Source organism: Numenius arquata, chromosome 7 (genome assembly GCF_964106895.1).
Source record: "Numenius arquata chromosome 7, bNumArq3.hap1.1, whole genome shotgun sequence".
NCBI classification, from domain to species: Eukaryota; Metazoa; Chordata; class Aves; order Charadriiformes; family Scolopacidae; genus Numenius; species Numenius arquata.
Window position 1 is genome coordinate 40,114,613 of NC_133582.1, and position 17,900 is coordinate 40,132,512.

Genomic DNA, 17,900 nt, shown 5'->3' on the forward strand with positions numbered 1-17,900 from the left:
CTGTGACCCATTTCTGCCTCAAAAATACTGCTGCAATCCTCAAAAAAAAAAACAACTTACTTCATCCGCTTTAACTATTCTGAGGATTGTATGATTTCTGCGATTAATAGCGATAATGGGAGGCAGACCCTTCAAGAAGAGAAATGGGTTTGGTGGAGATGAGCAAGTGTTCAGATTGGATCCCCTATTCCATGTTGCCATGGTCTCACTGGTCTTCTGACTTCGGCCATGGCAATCAACCTGTAAAGAATGTATTAAATTGTTTTCCTTTAGCACCTGTACTTGTTTGCTTTTACTGTAAGATGCAAATTAGCAGTAAAAATACCTAAAGTAAGCTATGTATATTTTTGCACAATAGCTGTCCAAAGGAAGCTTATGCTTTTTCCTGTTGTCTTTACCTGTTAGATGAAAGGCAGCTGAAGATAATGTTAATAATTAACAGCTTTTAGCTAAGAGGCACCTGAGCACTTCGCTGTTGGGCCTTGAAAGGGCCCTTCCCATTCTGTTTGGGCATTTTATGTTTTTTGGATGTGCGTTTCTGGCCCGTCCTGGAGTCTTCTGCTTTCCAGCACCCAGCAGTGGGGGGCTTCTTCCTGCTGCCCGAGGTCTGTCACTGCCTGTCACCCCTCAGGGTGGGGTGAGAGCCTGGTTGCTTTGGGACCCATGGCTGGAGCAGGGACAGCTGGTCCAGCAGCTGCTGATTTGCTCCCCGGCTCTGAGGTTGCCCAGAATAACTTGTTGCCCTGGTTTTCCTTTCTGCCCTTCCACATTAAATGTTTCCAAACTCGGGGCGTGCATGGTTTTGCCCCTTTGCGCTTTGAATCCCTGCTGTTGCTGTTTTCACCGCCGTCCCTTTTCTTTATCTGTTTTGTAACCTCCTTCATGTGAAATTGTTCCAGATCCTGAGAATATGGGGCTGTTTTAAATCAGCGATAGCTGTACCCGGGGTCTTGTTGCTGAAATGTTTCTGGCACGTTGTGATTGTTGTCATCTAAGGATTTCCTAAAGCATCACTTTGGATGTTTTTATGATAAGTGTCTTTTTTAGGACCATGGACTGCCAGTAAGAGGTGGATCGTGCAGTCTGGGAAAAGAGTCAGGGGCCTGATCTTTGCTTGTGGATTCAGAATTACCTTTCTGGGATAACTGAGGTGGGGAAGGAGAGTTCTTTTGACTGGAGCCCTGCAGAGGGGATGAACAGCAGCCCTTTAGAGGAGGAGGCAGCCTTGGCTGCAGCAGCAAAGGGCATGTTGCGGAAAGGCTGTGTTCTTCAGCACGGGGGTGGAGGCAGCAGCAGAGACATGGCAGGAGATCTTACATCTGCCAGAGCTTCCCCTGTGGCAAACACCTTGCGTGTATGATCTCTTGAGGCAGCGCAGAGGGATAGGAAGAGGAGCTAGTAGTTCTTAGAGATAATGCCTTATTTATTATGCTTTTTTATTTTTTTTTTTCTGGAAAGTGCAGTATTGATGTTGAAAAAGGACGGCAGAGAACTTTTAACTGTTTTCTTCTGGATTGATCTGGTTTGACCTGAAGTGTTTCAGGCCGAGGTCTCCATCTGGTGAAAACAGTTTCTTTCCCTTGAGAGTCTGGCAGTGTTCCCTTTCTCCATGACCTTCTGGTTTTGGGTTGGTTGGACTGGGTGTCGTGGTTTAACCCCAGTTGATAACTAGGGTAGTCACTTGTTCACCCCATCCCCTTTTTGCCCCCCCCAAGAAAGGGGGGAAAGGGATAAAAAAACCCTCATGGGTTGAGATAAAGGCAGTTTAATAGGAACAATAACAGAAAAGTAACAATAATAATAATAATGACAGGGGTAGCTCTCACCGCCTGATGAGTTGGCACCGTCCTGAGCAGTGATTGTGGTTTCCTGCCCCCCCTGACTAACCCCCATTTATCTACTGCATGTGATGTCTGTGGTATGGAATATTTCATCCTGTCTGTGCTTGTGTGAGAAGCTGAAAAAAAAGTCCTTGAATAGTGTAAACATCACTTAGCAACAACTAAATACAATAGGTATTATTGTTGACACTCCCTTCACAGCAATGACTAGAAAGAAAATTAACTCTTTCCCAGCTGAAGCCAGGACACTGGGCTGGATATGCTTCTTAGGAGAGCCTTTCTCTTCCACATCCGGTCTCAACAGGAGCTAGCTGATGTTGGTGAGCATCACTGAATCCCTCTGGAGAAACGAGATGCTTGAAGAGTCCTCTCTGCTAATATGCTACCATCTGATCCATGAATCTCATGCATGAGATGAGCGCTTTCTAATTCCCTCCCTCATTTATGTGCCCACCCCCCCAATTCATAGACATTCCTTTTCCTCTCCGGTCATTTCTTTGCCCAAATAATCACATCATATTTTTAGTATCAGAGTATTGTTGTAGGATTACATAAAAGCTTTTCTTTTACAGGAAGCAAAGGGCTTTATGCGCGGTTGGAGGGACTCGGCTCCGTTCGCTTAAATCCCGGCTGCAGAACTGTTCTGCTCCCCGTCTGTAGGTCGGGGAGAGCGAGCGGCTGCCTTAGTCGCTGGCTGGGGTTAAACCACGACACCTGCAAAGAAGCAGGCTGTGATAAACATCTTGGGCACACACGGTGTTGCGATTTACAGTCTTACCCACAACTGTGATTTTTTAAATTTCTTGCTTCCTGTGACACTGATTCCTGAAGCTGTTTTTTTTTTTTTGCTCTTTTAATACTTCTATTTTTAAGAATACACTCTGCCATTTTTCTGCTGTCCAAATTTGAAGGGGTGTCATTTTTATTCATAGCTATTCCTGTGCACATTCAGTCACTGATGAATAAAACTACAAAATGAAGATACTTTTTTGTTTTATTTTCCTCTGTGGTTGAAAAAACATATATTTTTCTAGGCTTCTGCTTAAAACCTCAGTTTATAAAGTTCGTAAAGCCCAAGTTTAACCAGTCTGTCTCTTCTCATGTGAAAGAGTCCTAAATATTTCTGTCAGGGTTTGTTTCGCCGGCTACAGGATTGCTGTTTTTACTAACGCTGCTCAAGCATGAATAAAATAAATCCCTCTAAAGAACATGGGCTGTGGCCTTTGAAATGGTGGCTCTCTAGCCCTTCTTTGAAGGCCAGGGAAACCTGCTCTGGTACGAAATCTGCACTCATTTTAAATGCCATCGTGCTACACCCAGAAGGGTTTATTGGGTTGAGGCACTCGGCTTACTCTCTACATGAGGGGTCTAGAGAACAAGTCATACGAGGAGAGGCTGAGGGAACTGGGCATGTTCAGTTTGGAGAAGAGGAGGCTGAGGGGAGACCTCATTGCCCACTACAACTCCCTGAAAGGAGGGTGTAGAGAGGTGGGTGTTGGCCTCTTCTGCCCAAGGGAATAATGACAGGAGCAGAGGAAATGGTCTGAAGTTGGGGCAGGAGAGGTTTAGATTAGATATTAGGAAGAATTACTTTACTGAAAGAGTGGTCAGGCACTGGAACAGCCTGCCCAGGGAGGTGGTGGAGTCACCATCCCTGGAGGTATTTAAGAAACGTGTAGACATGGCACTTCAGGGCACGCTTTAGTGCCCGAGATTGTTGGGTTGTGTCTGTTTGTGGGTGGGGTGTGTGGTTGTGGGTGTGTGTTTTGTGTGGTTTTTGTTGGTTTTGGTGCTTGGTGGTTTTTTTTTGTTTGGTTTTTTTATTTGTTTTGGGTTTTTTTTTTGTTGGTTGGACTTGATGATCTCAAAGGTCCCTTCCAACCAAGAAGATTCTGTGATTTTGAGTCTTCCTAGTGCCTCTTGGGCAGAGCAAGGGGTGCCACAGCCTCCTTGTGCATCTAGCATAGACCACCTTTCAGCAGCATCGTGTACCCACTGCCCTTACCAGGGGGGCTTGGGTTTTTTAACAGCAGGGCAGCTCAGAAGAAGAGGGGATGGGACACGTGGTGTGGGGCAGAGATGGATGCTGAGGACTGGAAAAAATTAATCTTTGAGTTGTTCAAAGGGACTTTACACCTACCCACCCTATGTGTGGGTTAGGTTTTGATTTAGGGTTACGCAAAGAAGGTTGCACGTTGCACAATTTGGAGCTGGGCTGCCATGAGGACAGTTGTGTCAAAGACTGGTACAAGCTTCTGCCATCACCATGCGCATGGGCACTCCTCATTCTTGGGTTCCATGACTGGAAACCCCACGGTGCGGCCATAAAACCTAGAAAGTTGCTGTTGAAGCTCGCATTTCTTAATTACCGCTTGTAATGCAGAATTTGTTAGCATTGCCCAAGAACCTGGTTCTGGTCCCAGGGGCTGTTTGCCACCTCACCTCTGGAAAGCTGAAGAGGTGCTGAGAGTGAAGGAGATGGCCTGGGTATTTGCCTTATGGGTCTGAACTGAGGTCAGGAGGAACATACCAGCCTTTCACCACTCCCAGGCACAGGCGTGTTAACAAAAGTGGCTAAAATTTTAGGGGCAGGCAAACACCTGAGCATCGCTCCCGCCTGGCAGGTTTCGGGTGGATGACGGCTGTGAGTTGCAGAGTTGCAAAATGTGAGGTTGCAGATCATTTCCAAGACCCCGGTAGATGGGGCTGTTATTCCTGGTTTGTCCACGTTTCAGCTGCTGCTTGGTGGCCTGGACAGGTGGCGGCTGGAGAGCTAGAGGGAAGGATGGTCAAAAGCTGCTTTGTAAGCACACCTGGACTTTTTGGGGTGATTCCCTGTGGTGAAAGAGATCATCTACCCCTCCTAAATATTCCAGCTGCTATTCAGTGCTGTAGGAGAGACTTGATACCATTGCAAATCCCCTGGCTGTGGGACTAGTGAAGTGTCTCCCTCTCCAGCTTCCATCTCTTGCTATTGGAGCAGAGCTGGTCCAGCTGGCGCTTGCCCTGCCTCTCGCCTGGCTTTTTGGCTTCCCTGTAGCAGGATGGTGCTGTCTCACAGGGATCATAACACAGCTTTTGTAAAAAAGCTCAAACCCTACTGTTTTTCTGTATCAGGGTGTTAAACTTGCCTTTTGTGCTCAGCTGCAAACCTGGATCTTGCTTTTAAATTTCCCTAAGGGGGCAAGTGTGGGATGCTGCTGGCTTCCAGGCTTTCCAGGGAAACACAGGGCTCCTACTTGAAAATGCCTTGGAAACTTTCTAGCTCATCTGTCCCGCTTGGCGTATTGCTTCTAGGATTTCTGGAGTGACTTGTCTTCTCCCTAGTACTCCCAAAACTCATAGGTATACAATTCCCTGCACCTGTTGTCTTTGCTTAAATAGAGAAAAAATAAGCAGCATGTCTAGAGAGGGAATCAGAGCGTGTACCACTTCCCTTCACTTGTTATTTCTCTGTTAGAAGCTCTAATTTGAGAGACAAGGTATAAACAAAAACCACCACTTCCCTCTCCACAGCATCTTTTTCTGGATGCTCCTTTAAGCCACACGCCTGCTCCCAGCTGGGTGAGGCTTTACGAGCTCCAGGTGCTGGCCATTGGAGGTCTCCTCCCCTTTGCTCACAAGGACTAGCGTGGGGTAGGAAGGAGCACGCTGTTGGCTTTTCTTCTTGGCTTTGTGAGGCAAACCCGCTTCGCCTGAACGCTACTAGCAGTCAGCGCTTCTCCATCAGCTCCTTCAGAAGGGCCAAGGACTCTAGCAACTACTTTTTCTGACTTCAAGGGTTCAGCCCTTTGAAAATTTTTGAAATTAATTTTAAGGCTTAATTTTCTTTGCTTAAGCATGGCTTGGATTCCTCCTTGACTTCTAGGCAGCTCCTGCACCTTGTTTTAAATTTTATTTTCCTTCTGTGAAAGCTACCTGTTTGTGGTTTTGCTTCAAAATGAGAACTGGGATTTCTCGAACTATACCTTGAATACAGAAGCAGGAACTTCATTAAAATGTCAAATCTGAGACTTGTGATATAAAATGCTGCAAGTTGTCAACATCGTATGGTGCCCAGGTGGGATGAACACTCTGTGAAGCTGTCCTTTTGTGGTGGCAGGTTGATCTGTGCTGGCTCTGCTTCCCTGGGATCCGGGAGATGGAGGCTGCTGTGCTCAGGTAAGTGTCAAGCCTTTGCATTTATTTAATTTTTCTTTTAAATCTTGGGAGTCTTTTCTTCTACCGTGACAAGAATAGCGGGTTGACCTTCCCTTCTGTTGTCTGTTTGGCTACAGGCAGGCTAATGGAGGCCGCTTAGGATGCGTCTTGGTGCTGTGGAGCCCCCGCATCCCACCTCTCTAGTGCTGGTGGGGTGCATTTCCAATGGGGTGGGTTTCAGGTGAGTGGTTACTTACCCGAAGAGAGGTCACTTACACGAAGAGGTGAGGAGTGCTGTCCCACCACCTTGGTGTTTGTGGACCCGTTTATGGGCTCTGAGCTTCAGGCCGGTGCCTTGTTGTCCCCCCAAACACCCTGAGGCTCCCTTCTCACCTGCTTCTCACCTACACTTATAGCTTTAAACAGATGTTGCTTTCAAAGGCTCTGCCTTCCATCCCTCAGTCTTCCCTCTGAACTTGAGGCTGGGACATGCCAGGAAAGGGGCATCAAGCCCTCTGCAGGTGGCTTGTGGCTGCCAATGCATCAGTGCTGTCTTCCCATCACCCGAGGAGGGTAACAGTCTGAAATGCAATTAATAAATGAACCGTGACTAAGAGGGGTTGAATCAGCACCCATCTGGGATGCGCTGGTGGCCGAGAGGCACCCAATTTGGCAGGGGGTGGCCTGTCCCTGGGCAGGCTGGCACTGGAGAGGATGGTAGCCGTGGGGCAGGGTGGAAGGAGGAGGATCAGGACGTGCCCGTGAGGTCTTGCTACGTTTCTTGTTGGAGTGACAATGAAGAGATGTGAGCTTTGCATGCTGTCCAGGCCAAAACCACACCTAAAAAACCCTATTCCAGCTATGTGTGACCCCTCTATATTTTTAGACTGATATTTGTTGTTTTTTTTTTTCTCCTGGACTTTGGGTTGGAGGAGTGCTGTGAGCAACGTGCACCTGGTTCACCCCGATGAACTGATGGTTTTGGCCCAGTTTGGTGGATAACCAGTTTAAATGCACTACTTGCCTTTCACTTCAGTGGCACCGTTGTAGTGTTGCATACCCAGGTGGTGACTTGTCCTGTTCCAGGACAGATAGATTAGCTCTTCAGTGCCAGGAAAAGGTCTTTAAAGCTACTTACCTGCCGTGTTACTGGTGCTGGGTGGGGGGAACGTAAGTGGCTGAAAGGGCCTGTGCCTGACACTTGACTTTCCCTGGGAACGAGTTACAGCAGCCTTCCACTGCTCCTGGGTGAGGGTCCTGGCTCTGTCCATGGGCCAATACTCAGGGCAGTGCAGAGGTGGAGGTTTCCCCACTGCTGGCTCTCTGCTGCTGTGGCACAGCCCTGTCCCATGCGGGGATGGTGGCAGATGTGTGGAAAGTTGAGCAGGAGCTGCAGAGAGTTTCCCAGGCTGAGCTGAACTGCAGCCACTTGTAAGGGAAAGCTTCCCAGTGGGTCATTAGTTTTATTAGAGCAGCCCTGAGGAGAAGGACTTGGGGGTGTTGTTGGATGAGAAGCTCAACATGAGCTGGCAATGTGCGCTGGCAGTCCAGAAAGCCAACCCCATCCTGGGCCGCATCAAGAGAAGCGTGGCCAGCAGGTCAAGGGAGGTGATTCTACCCCTCTGTTCTGGTCTGGTGAGACCCCACCTGGAGTACTGTGTCCAGCTCTGTGGTCCCCAACTTAAGAAGGACATGTACCTGTTGGATTGAGTCCAGAGGAGGGCCATGAAGATTCTCAGAGCACCTGGAGCACCTCTCCTATGAAGACAGGCTGAGAGATTTGGGGTTGTTCAGCCTGGAGAAGAGAAGGCTCCGGGGAGACCTTACAGCGGCCTTCCAGTATCTGAAGGGGTCTACAGGAGAGATGGGGAGGGACTCTTTATCAGGGAGTGGAGCGATAGGACGAGGGGTAATGGTTTTAAGCTGAAAGATGGGAGATTTAGATCAGATATCAGGAAGAAATTCTTTAGTGTGAGGGTGGTGAGACACTGGAACAGGTTGCCTGGGGAAGTTGTGGGTGCCCCATCCCTGGAGGTGTTCAAGGCCAGGCTGGATGGGGCTTTGAGCAACCTGGTCTAGTGGGAGGTGTCGCTGCCCCTGACAGGGGGTTGGAACTGGATGATCTTTAAGGTCCTTTCCAACCCTAACCGTTTTATGATTCTGTATTTGCGTAGGCAGTGTCAAAATGCTTCTGCAGACTTCTCCAAAAAGTGCTAGGCTTCCTGGGGAGCAGAAGCTCAGTTTTCTGGGGCTCTCTGCAAAACCCCTGCAGCCCTGGTCTTGGAGCTGGGGCATCCCCAAGCTGCAGTGGTGCTGCTGTGATGGCAGTGAAGCTCTGCTTCGTGTTCAGGTGGTGGTTGTTCTGCTGTGCCCAAGCTGCTGTAGGAAAGTGCTCCAGCTGATGAAGAAGGCATGTTTTTTTGATTATGATTTACTTTGTTCTCTGCCTGGCCCTGAGTCCTCCCAGTACCTGATTTAAATGAATCTGATAATAACCTTCATATTTTGAAGATCCTAAACATCTGCTTAGGCACTGAATTATTTACTGCAGCTGCTATGCAAAAAAAAAAATTAAAAGTCCCCTATGTGTGAAATCTTTCTTAATTAGAGGAAGGTTTGGATCTGTAGCCTTTTGCAGAAGAAGCCTTGGTTCCCCTAAACAGGTTTGCTTTGAAGGAGGGAACATGGAGAAAGGGGGAGGAAACAGCTGCTTGGGGTGTTTCTGCAGCTGCTGTTCCCCAGTAAAATGGGGTTACTAACTCATTTTTAGTAACGTTCCACCCACTGCTAACCTGATCCGCACACTTAATTACTGTGAGGGTTTGCCCATCCTTGAGCAGTCCAGGTAACAGCGTTAGGCTGCTATGGTGGTTTTTATTTTATCTTCAACTGAGCTGAAGTTATTTCTTTTTTCCTCCCTCCCACATTGCCTGGAGTGAGATGGCATTGGCATCTTCTGCAAGCATAGCTCAGTTCCCACCAGAGAAGCTCCCCTCGCCTCCGTTCCTGCTTTAATATCCTACAGCTCCTTCCTTGCGAAAATTTTTCATGGCTTGTATGTAGCAGTAGTGGGTGCAGTGAGTATCCCCGTGCTGGCCCCCCGTGGCATGTGGAGCTGCTGAATTTCTAACCCATCCGCTTGCTATGCTTGGAGCCAAACCCTCCTGATTTCCCAGCTCTGTCAGCTGGGTTAAATGATGCTAAATCCTGCTCAGGTTCTCTTGGGCATGAACCTCTGGGGGCTCTCGTGTTTAGCCGGCACTCTCCTGCCTGGATGTGGTCCCTGGGAGGTGGAGGAGACCCTTTGTGGTCACCTCTCTCCTCCCCTTGGCTGCTTTGTCACCTTCGGGTGGCTTTTGCCCACCTGGCTTTTTCATGGGGTTTTGATGCTGATGCACACAAAGCTTTTGCCTACTGGGAAGTGGCCTCTGTCCGTCTGTCCCTGGGCAGCTGTGGGCTCTCCTCCCTCTGCCTGTGCGTTGCCATGGAAGGATGTTCATCTCGCCAGACACAAATGCATCCCCTCGCCTCGGTGCTTTCCAGTTTTGCTGTCAATCGTGAAGGAGCGGTGCAGAAAATAACATAAATGCTGAAAGACGTTAAAATCCACTCATCTTTTTCTCAGTGCCTGTGTGGAGAGACATGCACACGCAGACTGTCCCCTGATGTGTAGGAGCTTTGTGACCTCCATCTGCGGAGCGCGTGGAGGAGGAGGGTATTGCTGGGTAGCACATCATGGTACCAATTTAAGATTTAGAGACAACGTTCACCACTTGTTTAGCCTGTCTATAGGTGGCTGGATTGAAGGGGGCCCAGGGAGTTGGGTCCTGTGATTGGACGTGAATGATTGCAGCAAAGCCAAGGCTTGCCACAGCCTAGCGTTGTGTTGGAGTAGTCCATTTAGAACATGATGCTGAATTCAGTCTCAGCGATGGTGACTATGTTGTGTGAGAAATGGGCCAGGACCTAGAAATCCTCAGTTTCCAGATTTGCCTTTTTTTTTTTTTTTTTTTTTCCCCTTGGGGGAAAAACTGTGTCTGATGGTTTCTGAGCTATAAAGCCTTGGCTGCAGATGAAACCAAAGGACAAGCTGCTGCCTCGGTGCTTAGGCAAGCAGCAAGAAAAGCATGACAGAGAAGAAAAAAAAAACAACCCCATGACTGTCAGGCCAGAGAGCTGACATTGCATGCAGCGTGAATCAAGATGGGGGGATCACTTCTTAAAGCCTTTTGGTGAGCACTTAATTTTTTTTTTTTTTTTTTTTGATCAGGACATTGCTACTTTGAAGAGACATGGTTTAGAGATGCTAAACCAGTAGGGTCAGGCTTCAAAGGTCTGCATCTGAGCTGCTTCAGTGGCAGCAAAAGGACCTGGTATGTGGTCACGGAGAGGGGTCCAAGCATGCTGTGGTGCAGCCATGGCCTGCTGGGGTCAAGTCAGGCATTAGATCAAGTCTTCGTGCATCTTCACCAGCGTGGAAGCCGCTGTGGTACTCCTGGCGCTGGCAGAGACCCTGCTCAACTGGGCATGCTGAGCAGCATGCTTTTTTGGGGTGGGGTAAGCTGCAAAAATACCGGTCTCCCTCACTGGGAAGTTTCTCTGGGCATGAGGAACGGCTGCCAGCTGTCTTCCTCACCTCCATTCGTCAGAGAAGGTTTTTCAGGGTAGGTCTCAGTGGGTGCCTGTGCTGGTGCATCTCATGGCTGCTGTTTCTGTGATGGCTGTTGCGCTGTGCAGACCCTTTTTTTTTTTTTTTTTTTTTTTTTTTTTAAGTCGAATGATTTCTTTAGCATGGATATGCAGAGGACACCTCTCCTCAGCACCTTGAAAGAAGCCAAAAATCCTCCCCGAAATGCTGTTTCATTAGCTGGTATGAGGAAACCCTTTTCCCTGCCGCCATGAGCAGTGCTGTGCAACGTTTCTCTCCTTGGAAAGCTTCATATAAGCAACTTGAAAATAGAAGCTCAAATGTTTTGAAGTTCTCTTTTGGAAGGAACTTATTCTCCTTCTAGAGTGAAAAGCTGATTTTTTGCTTTGGAGAAGCCAAGGCCCCAGTATTATGGTCCTGAATGCAAAATCAGTGTGCTCTTCGCATGTATATCTGATATTTGGACCACTTTGCTGGCTTTATGAGCAAACCTGTTTTGTGGCATCTGCTATTTTCTATTTGTTGTGAGTATAGAAAGCAGCTTATCTCACGCCACATCCGAGCACAGCATGAGAGAAAAGGTTGAGTGGCATTCCTTACCCGAAGAGGAGTGTGCATGCTGGCATCCCTTTCACAGTTCATGTTTAGCCGTGTGTCTTACAAAATCGCCCTTTTAAATTTTATTTTGTTGGGATTTCTGTTCATCAGTAACGCTGAGCAGATGCTCAGTCTTTCCATGCTCTGTCTGGCCATGCAAACTAAAAATTGATGCCCACAAGAGTTGCCTTGTGAGCAAGCCTTCGGTGAGAAGAATAATAAAATAATTAAGCTTAGGTGTTTCCTTGTTTTTTCACCAAAACCTTTTGGATGCAGCCTTCGAGCTAGTGACAATAGAAGATGAGAAAAATTTGCAATACAGAGGGCTTTTCTAGTCACATATGAATGCAAACTGTGTGCTGTGTGAGAGATTACTAGGAGGCTCCCACTGCACACTACTGAGATTTTCTTTTTTTCCCCTTTCTTCTTGAAGTTCGCCTGAGCCCCGGAGGGAGCTTGGGATGGATATGGTCTTTCAACAAATGTTGGGGGAGGAGGGGTGAAAAAAAAATAAAAATCTATGCTGAATTCTCAGGGAAATGCATACTGCAGTTCCTAACAATAGAAAAATAGAGATGAAACCAAACACTACTGAATGCTCCTATGAGTTCGTGAAGTTTAAGGTGCACAGCAGTAAATGGGCTCAAAACTCGGAGAGCCAAATAATCATTTCAGTCAATATGAAGGCTGAGGTTTGGCTTTTTTACAGCCTTCGCAGCTGTTGTGGTTTAACAGAGAATCCCATTGTGGATTGGAGTTGGGGAGGAAATTTGCAACTGGTCTGCAGAAATCATTGTCCAGCTGATACTGTCACCCTCATATGCTGAGGCCTCTGAGCTTACAAAAGACATTGCTCAATAGCTGAACCTAACTTAATTATAATTAGAGGTGAGCAAACCTTCAAAAGATTGATTATCTAATGGACAGCTCTGTGCTCCAGAGGCAATGATGTTCTTTCTAATGCTCAGTATTATTGCAGGTACCAGGGGCCTGATTCAGAGAGCATTCAAATCCTGGAATAGTTACTCAGTGTCCATCTAAGTCTGCTTCAGCTTCTTCAGTTTTGAAAACCTTTCTGGAGTTCTCTGTGGCTTCTTCATAATGTTTCTTATTCCCCTTATGTTACTTGTGCAAATAAATAAATCAATATATTCTCTACTTTTCTTCCATGCGTGCACACACGCATGTTTCCAACCCCTTTCTGTTTTCTTGCAGAGGTGAGTGAGATCAGAAGCTACTTCTCCCCTTTCCAAATCATGTTTTAATGTGAGATAAGGAGCTCGGAGGAGGGAAATCCTATTTTTCATTATGCGAACATTCCCTAAGATACTGGTGTCTGCAGGACGGACCGGCTGGGTTGAAATCAGGGCGTTGTGTTGTTTCTGTGACATCCTCCTGGATTAGCAGGCTGGCAGCACCTTCCCCAGCACTTTCTGACCAATATGTCCTGAAAAAAGGTCTTCTCTTGCCTGACTCTTCTCCAGATCAACGACTGGGTATCTCTGCAGACAGAGGTATCAGGAGAGGCAACCACAGCCATGTTGCACCAGCAGCTCTCACAGTGAAGAGTTAAGACAAGACCTTCTCTGTGAGACCGACCTCAGAGAAATGTCCTTCCCAGACCAGGAAATAAATCTGATGAGCAGCTTTCCATGTGGGGGCTCCCTGGGAGAAAGAGCAAGCCTAATCATCCCAATGTGCCTGGGAACAGCCAAACCGACTTTGAGCCACACACCAGGGACAGCTATTTCTACAAATAACTAGTTGGCTTTTCTGTATTTGAAAGCAAAATGCAATTATTTAATTTTTGATGAAATTCTGAATACTCCTTTTATTTGACTCTCACTTGTATCTCCTAGCAGTACTTCTCTAGGGCTCTGTTCTGTGTTATAAAGCACAGACATCAAAAAACGAGTTAGGTCTCTATCTACAAATAAGCGCAGCGCAACGTTTAAGTTCTTCATTCCTACAGGGAATCAGATGCCTAAATACTTTTTGTTGATTTGGACTTGAAAAAGGAAATCCTTTTCCCTATCTGCTTTACACGCTATCTAACTGGACCCCTTTGCCCAGCTCCCCCAGGGTGGAAATTCCTGCACTAAAGGTCAAATGCTCTGTGCTCTGTCAAGCCATAGAGGAGAAATAAGTAACCAAGTTTCCTGTCATGAATATATTTGTCGCATTTAGCGGGAAAATTCAAGGTGAGAACCTTTTAATCCCAAATATCTCAGCTGTAGTGGAATTGTTGCAAGCTATATTTGTGGATTTATTTCTACAGAAGAGCATGGGTTTATTTTTTACATGAATTTTTAAGAACAACACCACATACGTAAACATCAGATCTAAGCTGGCTGGGATGGGACTGTGTCAACAAAAGGAATAAACTGTAGGTGTAAAAGAGCAGGACAACCCAGAGAAGACCTGCCGTGGAGTCCTGGGAAGTCCTAGGTCTTAGCTCTGTAGACTTGGAAGATATGCTCCTTAAATTGCATCAGAGATTTCTAACTACGTATCAGGAAGTAGGCCAAGGCACTTCTAGTCTCTCCATTTCGCTGGGTGGGGTTCCTAAATTAGAAGTCTTTAAGGATTGAGATAATGGTGCAAATGACTGTCAACAGACTATGAGAAGAGGAGCAGAGTGGGAACCCAGGGAAATTGTTGGTGAGATACGCAGCGGGGTTGGAACAAGAAGGTGAACGTTTGGAGGCGGTAGGCTGGTGGACGTAGAGCTGGCAAAACCTCCTCCTGTGCTGGCCTAGCAGGAGTCCTCTACTCACTTCTTTAAACGAATACTTAATTCCTCAGGTTGAGGGACAGAAAAAAACACCACCACCACCCACACCACCACCTTTGAAATGATAGGTAAACTCACACTCCTTTTTATTAACTGAAGAAGCCTTTGAAGGGAATGACAAGTGCTCGTGCCACAGAGCGAGCTCACCGTGCTGCTGTTGGTGGCCACAGGGCTGCCTCCTGCATGCAGTAATTGAGCAATGCCGTGGCTGATTTTCATCCTGACCTCCTCCCGTCTCCTTCGTGATCAAAATCAGCACGGCTATTAAGGGTTGCAACTCCAAAGTCTTTCTAAACAAAGCTGATTTAGATAGAGCCAGTGTTGGATTGGTACAGCCAGTCACGAGCGGATGACAAACACACAGTAGTCCTTTCCTACTAAAACTACGATAGTTCACGCAGCACCTCTATTTTAACGTCAAACAGGAGAGATGTTGCTGAGCTTATCAAGCAGGATGTGAGCAGTGTGGCTGTCCTCTCCCCCTTCCAGGGACTGGTCCCATTGGGTGTCCCCTTGGCCTGGGCTGGCCAGGGTAAGGTGGCCGGCCAACCAGTGTTGGTGGCTGTGTGACGAACACGTGAGGCGGTGGGGCGAATGCTGGTCCTCTCCCACCAGTCATGGGGCTGCCATCCGGGGCTGCTGCTCTGCCTTCTTTCCCAACAGGGCTGGTTTTATTAGGAGACTCTATTTTCTTGTCTAGAGCAAAGATTATGAATGTTATTTTCTTGAGAGCAAACGCTGCCTGCCTTCCTCTCCCCAGTGGCTGCTGTTTCTTCTGCACGCAATAACCCAAGTGTCTGGGGATTTGTGTTGGAGTGAAGAAACCATAAATAAGACTGTTAGCCCCTGGCCAACAGCCAGTCTGTGTCTCTGCTGCCCGAGTTCTCTCTGCAGGTTCTTACTGATGCGTGTATAAGAGATGATAGTCCTACCAGCCACGCTGGCGCTCATCTAGGCCTGTGAGCATCATGAGTAATTGCTGATTTTAGTCTTTGTTTTCAATGCACTCATGATGCTGCCATCACTATTTCCATTTAAATGAGTGCTGTGGGTCTGCTCTGAGGGGAATCTGTATTGGGTTGGCCTGAACTTTCCAGCTCGTCTCAGCCTCTCCAAGAAGCAGCCCATCTAAATGCCAGATGGTTGTGGTGGCGCTAGTCTGCTTTTCTCATCTGCATCAAGATAAATTAAAAATCTTTCACAGGTGTTGCACTGTTTCTCACAGATGAAGAGCAGGAGGCTCTGGTGGTCAGAAAAGGGCTGGTTGAGACCAAGCCTGGAGGATCTGCCTTCCTTGAGGGTGCCCGGACCCTGGTGCCAATGCCTCCTCCTGCATGTTTCTGCCCAGCCACAGACCCTCTCAGCAGAGCTTACTGCATGTGTTTATTTGCCCTAAGACTGATGTGGTCCTGAAAAAAAGCTTTTGTCTCACTCATAATGAATTTTCCAATGAAAATCTTAATTCAGAAAAAGTCTGTGTCTGGCTTGACTCATCAGCCCAGAAACAGTGCTGGAGTTTCAGCGTTGTTTCCAGAATAAATGGTTGGTTGAAACAATCATGATCAGCATGGTTGATAGCTGGGATTTGAGTCATAATTTTGGATTATAATTCCCATACTGTGATACACCTGTGTGAGACATAATCCAGTCTGAAACCATGCCCTTCCTGCACGTCCTTTGGCAGGTGGGCTTTCACAAGCGCACAAAATCTGTGCCAGTCTCATCAGATCTCTTGCAAATGTGTATTGACCCAGCTTCTCAGTCCTTCCCAGTCATCACTTGCTGACAAAAGGAGCCTTTTCAGCAGGGGTGGGGTGGGGGGGGGGTGTTGTTTAGTTTTTACCTTCTGCTTGTTTGGGGTGACTTTCGCTCTTCATACTTGGTGTAAGTAAATCCTCCAGATCTTGCAGCGCAGGGTTAGTGCTGGCTTTGTTGTTTCTCTTGTTTTTCTCCTCTTCGCGTTGCTGTATCAATAAGAAGCATCGGGTTTAGTTTGCCACTGCAGATGTAATCCATGAGATGGTGACCTGGTGTCGTGGTTGGCGTGGCTAAGTGTTTGTTGGTGTGGATGTGATCTCTTTGCCAAGCTCAGTGTTGTTGGGTCTTGGTCCAGTGACCAAGGGCTTTTTTTTGGAAAGAAAGCACTTCCCCCAGAGGACTGAGAGCCTGGGAAGTAACAGCTCTGCACCTTTGCTGTTTCTCATTGAGACTCGTTATCAGAGCGGAGCTGTGCTTTTGCAGCTATCCTGCTGCCAGACCTAATTCATATTAGCCCAGGGGTCCTCTGCATGTTGCAACCTCTCCCAGTTCTGAATATCATGAAGTCCAAGTCCTACCCTGCGAATTCGAGTCATTACATCTGCTCATATCTTGCTTTTCCCATCTGCGTGGCAGAGACAGACACCAGCCTCCTTTTTAAAGTGCTTTGAGAATTACTGCTAAAAATGTTATTGTCATGTTGTTATTTATGGCTCTTTGCTCTTCAGCTTGTACAAAATCTGGCTGTGGCTTTGGTAGGCTTATCATCGTACCTGGGAAATCTCAGGCTCCAAAACATTACTTGAACTTTGAGGTAACTTATTTTTGTAGGTGGAAAGCACAGTTTATGGGAAAACTCACTGTAGTTTTGATGTATGAAATAGCAGGCAATTATGGGATGTGACCGTTCTACGGTTAGCCATTAAATGCCATCAGAGAGGACTGAAAAAGCATAAAATGTGCCTTCCCTTTTTTGTCACTAAAGGCGTTCAGAAGTGAAGAGCAATCTAAAAGCATATGTTGCACGTTAAACTTAAAGTGCATGGTATTTCAAAGATGGCTTTGCCAGATCGATACTTACCATTTGCATTTTCTTCTTCAGCTCTGCATTGGCGCGCTGGTACGCTTCGGCCACAGCGTTGAGGTAATAGATGGCCAGGCTACAAAAAACAAATGTGTTGCTGTAGCGATAGGATGAGGGGAGAGAGAAAGTTTTACAGGGAGGGAATGTTTAATTTTTGCCTACCTACTAGTACCTAGTTTTCCCCACCAGATGTCTTCAGACTGCCTTTAGAGGCTCGAGGCTTAGGAAAAATTCAGGCTGCCTTGTGGCACGGTCAGCTAAGATGGGCTGAGCCAGTCCAGTAGCTCAGTTCTGCTCAAAAAGGTATCTCTGCCCATGGCAGGGGGGTTGGAACTCCGTGATCTTTAAGGTCCCTTCCAACCCAAACCATTCTATGATTCTGTGAAACAGAGTAAAAGTGACCGTACTGCCCTCCTGCCTCCACCTTGGCTGGCCATGGGCTCCCTCTGCTTCCTTTGCACCATCTTTGGCTCTTGGGTGGTGAGCCCGTTCAACTCAACACGTGGATGAAAACCAACTCAGCTGATAAAACGCATACTTTTCTCAGTGGCTCAAAGGAAAACTGAAACAGACACCAGGTTACACAGGGAACTTTTAAAAAAATATAAAAACAAAACAAAAAACAAAAAAACCCAACCAAACAAATAAACCCCACAACAAAACAAAAGAAAACCCACAATACCAAACTAGGAAACAAGGAAAACGGTGTCAGGCACAGTCTGCCTTTCCCCCTCGGCCAGGACCAGCTGCCTCCTGCGACCCAGGAAGGGGCCGTTGGGAGCAAGCAGAGATGGGGATGGAGGGTGAGCGGGATCCAGATCCAGATTGAAGCAGAGCCTCTGGCTTTGGTTTCAATCCCTTCTTCTGCAAAAAGGGCATGCCAAAGCCAGGGGAAAACCAAGCCAAGCGGGATGGGAGAGGGCATGCTGGCTGCCAGCCTTTGGCGCACAAGAGAGGTGCGTGTTTTAAAACCCACCCCAAGCGTCTGGGGCTGTCTCATCACCACTGCCATTCACCAGCCGGTAATATTTTGGTTGT

At 47.2% G+C, this 17,900-nt stretch overlaps 1 protein-coding gene across 1 annotated transcript in view; it reads right to left on the reverse strand.

Moving 5' to 3' along the window:
• Positions 1-14,465: 14,465 nt before the first annotated feature.
• Positions 14,466-17,900, reverse strand: part of TMC2 (transmembrane channel like 2) — a 34,824-nt gene continuing 31,389 nt past the window's right edge. Inside the window, exons 18-20 of the mRNA XM_074150868.1 lie at positions 16,860-16,938; positions 15,864-15,984; positions 14,466-14,716 (exon numbers count right to left, since the gene is read on the reverse strand). Coding sequence (XP_074006969.1) covers positions 14,466-14,716; positions 15,864-15,984; positions 16,860-16,938 — 451 coding nt within the window. The remainder of the gene's footprint in view (positions 14,717-15,863; positions 15,985-16,859; positions 16,939-17,900) is intronic.